The following is a 4,612-nucleotide window of genomic DNA, read 5'->3' on the forward strand; positions in this document are numbered from 1 at the left end:
AGAGAATTGTAAGGAAGCCCTGACCGACTAGTCATTTAGCCTGGCCTAAACCTGCCCAAAAGCAGGACGGGCCAGTTTATTACTAAAAAGATTCCAATTTATTGCTCCAAAACCACTTTCAGACTTTCTTTTTTTGTTTTTGTTTTTGTTTTTTTTGTTTTTAAGAACTGAGACAAACATTTTCTTGAACCCAAACACCGATCCAAAGTATCTATAAAAGGATGCCAAGAGAAATTATAGTGCATACGAATTTCCTCACATACAAATGTAGTATTTACAAAACCCTATTAAAAGAACAGCTCCGACACCGAACAAGGAATAAAATAGCATAATATCCCTTGTATCAGCAAACAAATAACATCGGTGCTGTGAACGGTTATCCAGGAAAGGTGGGCCCAAGGCCAGAGGATTCCCTTACTAAGCTAAGGATGTCAAAAAGAATAAAAAGAAAAGAAAAATGGCATCCTCCCATTTACACTGAACAAGGAGAAACTACACTAGAAAGAAGAAATCAATCTATCCCATAATCCAGGCTTTGTCTGGTTCTTCGTCTCTTTTCCTCTTGGATAAGGTAGAAATGGCTTTGGCAGACACCACCTTCCTCACCAATAGCCTCCACCTCCCATCTTCTCCTTTCTTCTCCAATTGCATCCTCAGTTTCAACTGCCTGTACGCAATCAATAAAATCATCAATAAATGCAAGCTTGGTAGATAAATGTTTTTTTATGAACCAATGGTTCTCGTGTGGTTACCATTCCATGGCCACATGTGGGGCCATACTCATTGGAAATTTGATCAAATGATCATTACATGTGATTTGGTTTGGAGTAGACCCATTTTGGTCATGCCTCAGAGGTTCGTTTTGTTCCTTGTGAAGCTTTATTCATGAACTAGAATTCAATTTTCGATTTTTAAATCCTGGAAATGGCTATTTGTATGGGTTTGAGTTTATGGATAGGGTGGGCCATAAATTTTGTTGTTTTGTATTTGAATGACATCTCATGGACAACCTTTTCCTTGATGGCCTGTTTGGATTTGGGGTGAACTTATTAAGCATTGGTAAATTGACATCAGCACCCAGGAAAGTAAATCATTTGCACTTATTTGTTCTGACAAGCAACAGTCCTTAAAAATGTTGAAGTGTTCGGGAAGTAATTCTTCGAAGGAAAACATGTCATCAATTTAATTTTATTATTTAAAACGTCACATCAGAGATTTAAAAAGAAAAATTTTAAGTGAATAGAACCTTATTTCAAGGACGGAGTCTTGGTATCCATATTTCCAAGCGAAGTATGGCTAACAGACGAGTGTGTATGCTAACTCGCTAATAAAAAAAATAAAATGAAATGGCCCTGGGAACACATGACAAATGCACCTATCAGATGCGGGTAATAATAAAAAAGTACACGACACTTTTTTATTTGACCGCATCAACGGCAACCGGAGTTTATTTTTTATTTTTATTTTTTGAAAATGTCCTTTTGGGAAAGTTGCATCTCACCCTCCCCTCTAGAAGGGCAGCCTATTCAAATATTTGGATAAGCTTTTCTACCAAATACGTGAAAACCATTTCATATACTCATGTTTTCCAAAGATCCAAACGGGCTCCTGGATTGTGCAATTCAAACTGTGGCCCATCAACTAAATGGTTTAGATTGGGTACATGCATGTGGATAATTACAGGCTGGGGCAGCATTGGCATGGGAATAAAGAAATAAGAAACAAGAAAGAAACAAGAAGCACATGGAAGAAGAATCAGAAAGCAGAATGGGATAAGTTAATTACCTGCAAAGAGGAACTTTGCAAGGATCTGGTTGATCGCAGATGGAAGAATGGAGGCGAAGGAGCTGCCACATCCGCTTGCAGTGGGAACAGCGGCCCCTTACCCTCTTCTTACATGTGGCAAAGTGGCGAATGAGGAGCTGTAGGCCGCTGCACGTGGAGAACTTCTTGCATGGCCCCTTCCTCGTATCTGGTTCCTTGTCGCTGGGACCCACGTTGGTGCAACCTTCTGTGCAGATGTGCTGCAAGCATTCCATCGCCTCGCTTAGTTGCAGATACAAGCTTTGATCTTGTCTATTCCTCATCCTTCGCCTCTGTCTCTGTTGCACCGTAAAATAAAAAACGAAAAAGAAAGATGAGAATCGCGTTCGGCAGGTTTTGGACTTTCAAAAAATTTCTTTTAAATAGTTGTAGCGAACACACGTCTTGGTGAGATCGGATATCTTGACAGGCAGAGGGATGGCAGAAGAAACAGAGTTCTCTGCTCACTACCTTGTCGGCCTTTTGTGTGGGTTCCACGCTTCAATTATCAAGACCATTGATATGATCGGCCTCAGTGTCGCCTAAATATCCCTCGATGGGAATATGGTCCAAAATGTTTATATGATGAGCCCTATGATGGATGGAAGACCCTAAAAAACATCTTCAATTAGATGATCCTGATCACTGTATAAGGCTCTCAATTAATGTAAACAGCTGATTGTAATCATCCATTTTCATCAGATGTATAAGATCAACTGATACATGACTTTATCATGATTGAATCCACCATATTAATGGGTCCTCTTCTTCTTGGTAAGAGGAAAAAGCGATTGTCAGCCCAAGAATAAAAATACATAGGACGGAGAAGCCAAATCGTCCACGCAAGAAGCGCCCTCACTAAAAAGACACCGTTTCTTGTTTTAAATAAAAACATCCACCATCTTTGCTAATTCAATCCATACCATCTAATCAGCTGAGATTCCAATTGATCTTAACCATCCATTCAATTGGCCAGAACCCATAAACCATCCTATCGATGGACATCTTCATCAGACAATGACCAAGCTATGGCTCATCAATCGGTCGATCCAGATTGCACCTCAGCAAATAGCGGTTGTGATGTGTGATAAGGTATTGGAGGGACAGGATCCTTACAGATTCTGCTTCATCGAGGAACTGGAGGAGTTCGAGCTCGAGTAAGGGATCATGATCTTGCAAGAACTTCCAACCTTCCGTCTTCTCCACGGTCCCGAAGTCCTCTGCTAGCAACTTCAAGCATTTCACGTTCAAGTAGGGTGCGTCGCATTGCCTCGCTAGCTGTAGCACGTCCACAACGTTCTCGGCCGTCAGCTGCCCCGCCAGTGCTCTCGCGCATGCCCGCTTCAGATGCGGCACGGAGTACACGTGGGACAGCACCAGCAGGTGCAGCCCGTATCTGGCCAGATCTTCGTCTACGCATCTGCATGTCCAGGGGCATTTACGTCAATCCAAGAAATTTTGGTGAACCAACCACCGCGTGATAAAATAAAAGGGCGGTCCCAGTGACAACTACGAGGGGGTATTTTTGTCATTTTGAGAGGATGAGGTAGATACCTTGCCTCACCTCCTCGGAAACACGGGGGGAACCTTCCCGTTTTCCACACACGAGCCAAAAAATAGGAGATATCTAGGCCGTTCATCAGGTGGGCCACACGCGTACGTCCGATGCTTCCAGATTTTTAACCATCTGACCAACCGGCCTGAGTAATCCATGCCAAGGAAGATATGGTGGGGCCCACCAGATGAATGACCAGTCTCGTGGAAACGTGTGGTGAGATAGCAGGGCATGGATGAGGAATTTCTCGTTTTGTACAGCTGCGAATTACGAATCATATCTCTCTATCATGCGCAGATCTGCCTCAGTGAGATGCAACCTAAGCCGTTGATCGGATCAACCCGTGGGCTCTACGGTAATCCTGTAGGGCTTAAGGCCAGAACAACAGGCGCGCATTTTAGCAAAGGGCAAGATAGGAATAAAACTGACCTGGATAAATAGAGAAATCTAACGAAAGCGACGACGGCATTGCAAGGGACGCCGAGGATTGGTATCAGTTTCTCCGGCGAATTCCGACGCTTCTGAGGCCGATCCAAGATCTTATCCAACACTGGCGACACGGATGCCTTCAATCAATTGCAGGAGAAATAAATAAATAAAACAGATGATATCAAAAAATGGCTCTCTATCGAGATCGAAAACGGAAAAGAAAGAGAGGGATAGAAAATGCATTACCAGAATGCTAGAATGCGCCGGGATGCTCAGCCCGCCAGAAGTGAGGATACGAACGTCGGCGACGGACGGAAGGGATTGGAATTTAATGAAATCGTCGAAAAAATTCATGGTTTGCTTCTCTGCCATGCATTCGTTGGAGTAATGCATTGGAGAAAGGCCTTCCTTATATTTATAGAAAGAATAACAAAAGAAAAGAAATGTTTCCCTTTTTTTGCTATTGGCCGCCCTTTTGCTTTTGTTTTTGTTTTTGTTTTTTTCTTTTCTTTTCTTTTATACTTTTATTTTTTATTATTCTAAAGAAAAATCGTAGAAGGCACACAATCTGTCGGGGCCCCGCTGGATGGACTCGGTCCAGGGACGCGGATTGGATACTAACCCACGGGACCTAGCGAGAGACCACGGACGGTCCTGTGATGGATTATGGGAACCACTGTCGTTTAGATGTTTTATCTATGCGGCCCATCTATTTTGACGTATCATTTTACCGCATGAGCTAAAAAGGGAGGCAGACTGAAGATTTAAGTGAACCACAACACCTTAAGCAATGTGGATTTAAAGCTTATCATTGAAAACTTTTCC

The 4,612-nt window shown here is 42.6% G+C and overlaps 1 protein-coding gene across 1 annotated transcript; it reads right to left on the minus strand.

Annotated features, from left to right (window-relative positions):
* Positions 1 to 222: 222 nt before the first annotated feature.
* On the minus strand, positions 223 to 4,192 carry LOC131246178 (BTB/POZ and TAZ domain-containing protein 1-like). The gene is made up of 5 exons (XM_058246085.1): positions 4,034 to 4,192; positions 3,788 to 3,924; positions 2,920 to 3,223; positions 1,786 to 2,102; positions 223 to 667 (listed from the first exon to the last, which is right to left on the minus strand). The coding sequence occupies exons 1-5, from the start codon at positions 4,178 to 4,180 to the stop codon at positions 517 to 519; spliced, it is 1,056 nt and encodes a 351-aa protein (XP_058102068.1). The 5' UTR covers positions 4,181 to 4,192; the 3' UTR covers positions 223 to 516.
* Between the last annotated feature and the right edge of the window lie 420 nt (positions 4,193 to 4,612).

The sequence above is a fragment of the Magnolia sinica genome, chromosome 5, assembly GCF_029962835.1.
Source record: "Magnolia sinica isolate HGM2019 chromosome 5, MsV1, whole genome shotgun sequence".
Classification (NCBI taxonomy): Eukaryota; Viridiplantae; Streptophyta; class Magnoliopsida; order Magnoliales; family Magnoliaceae; genus Magnolia; species Magnolia sinica.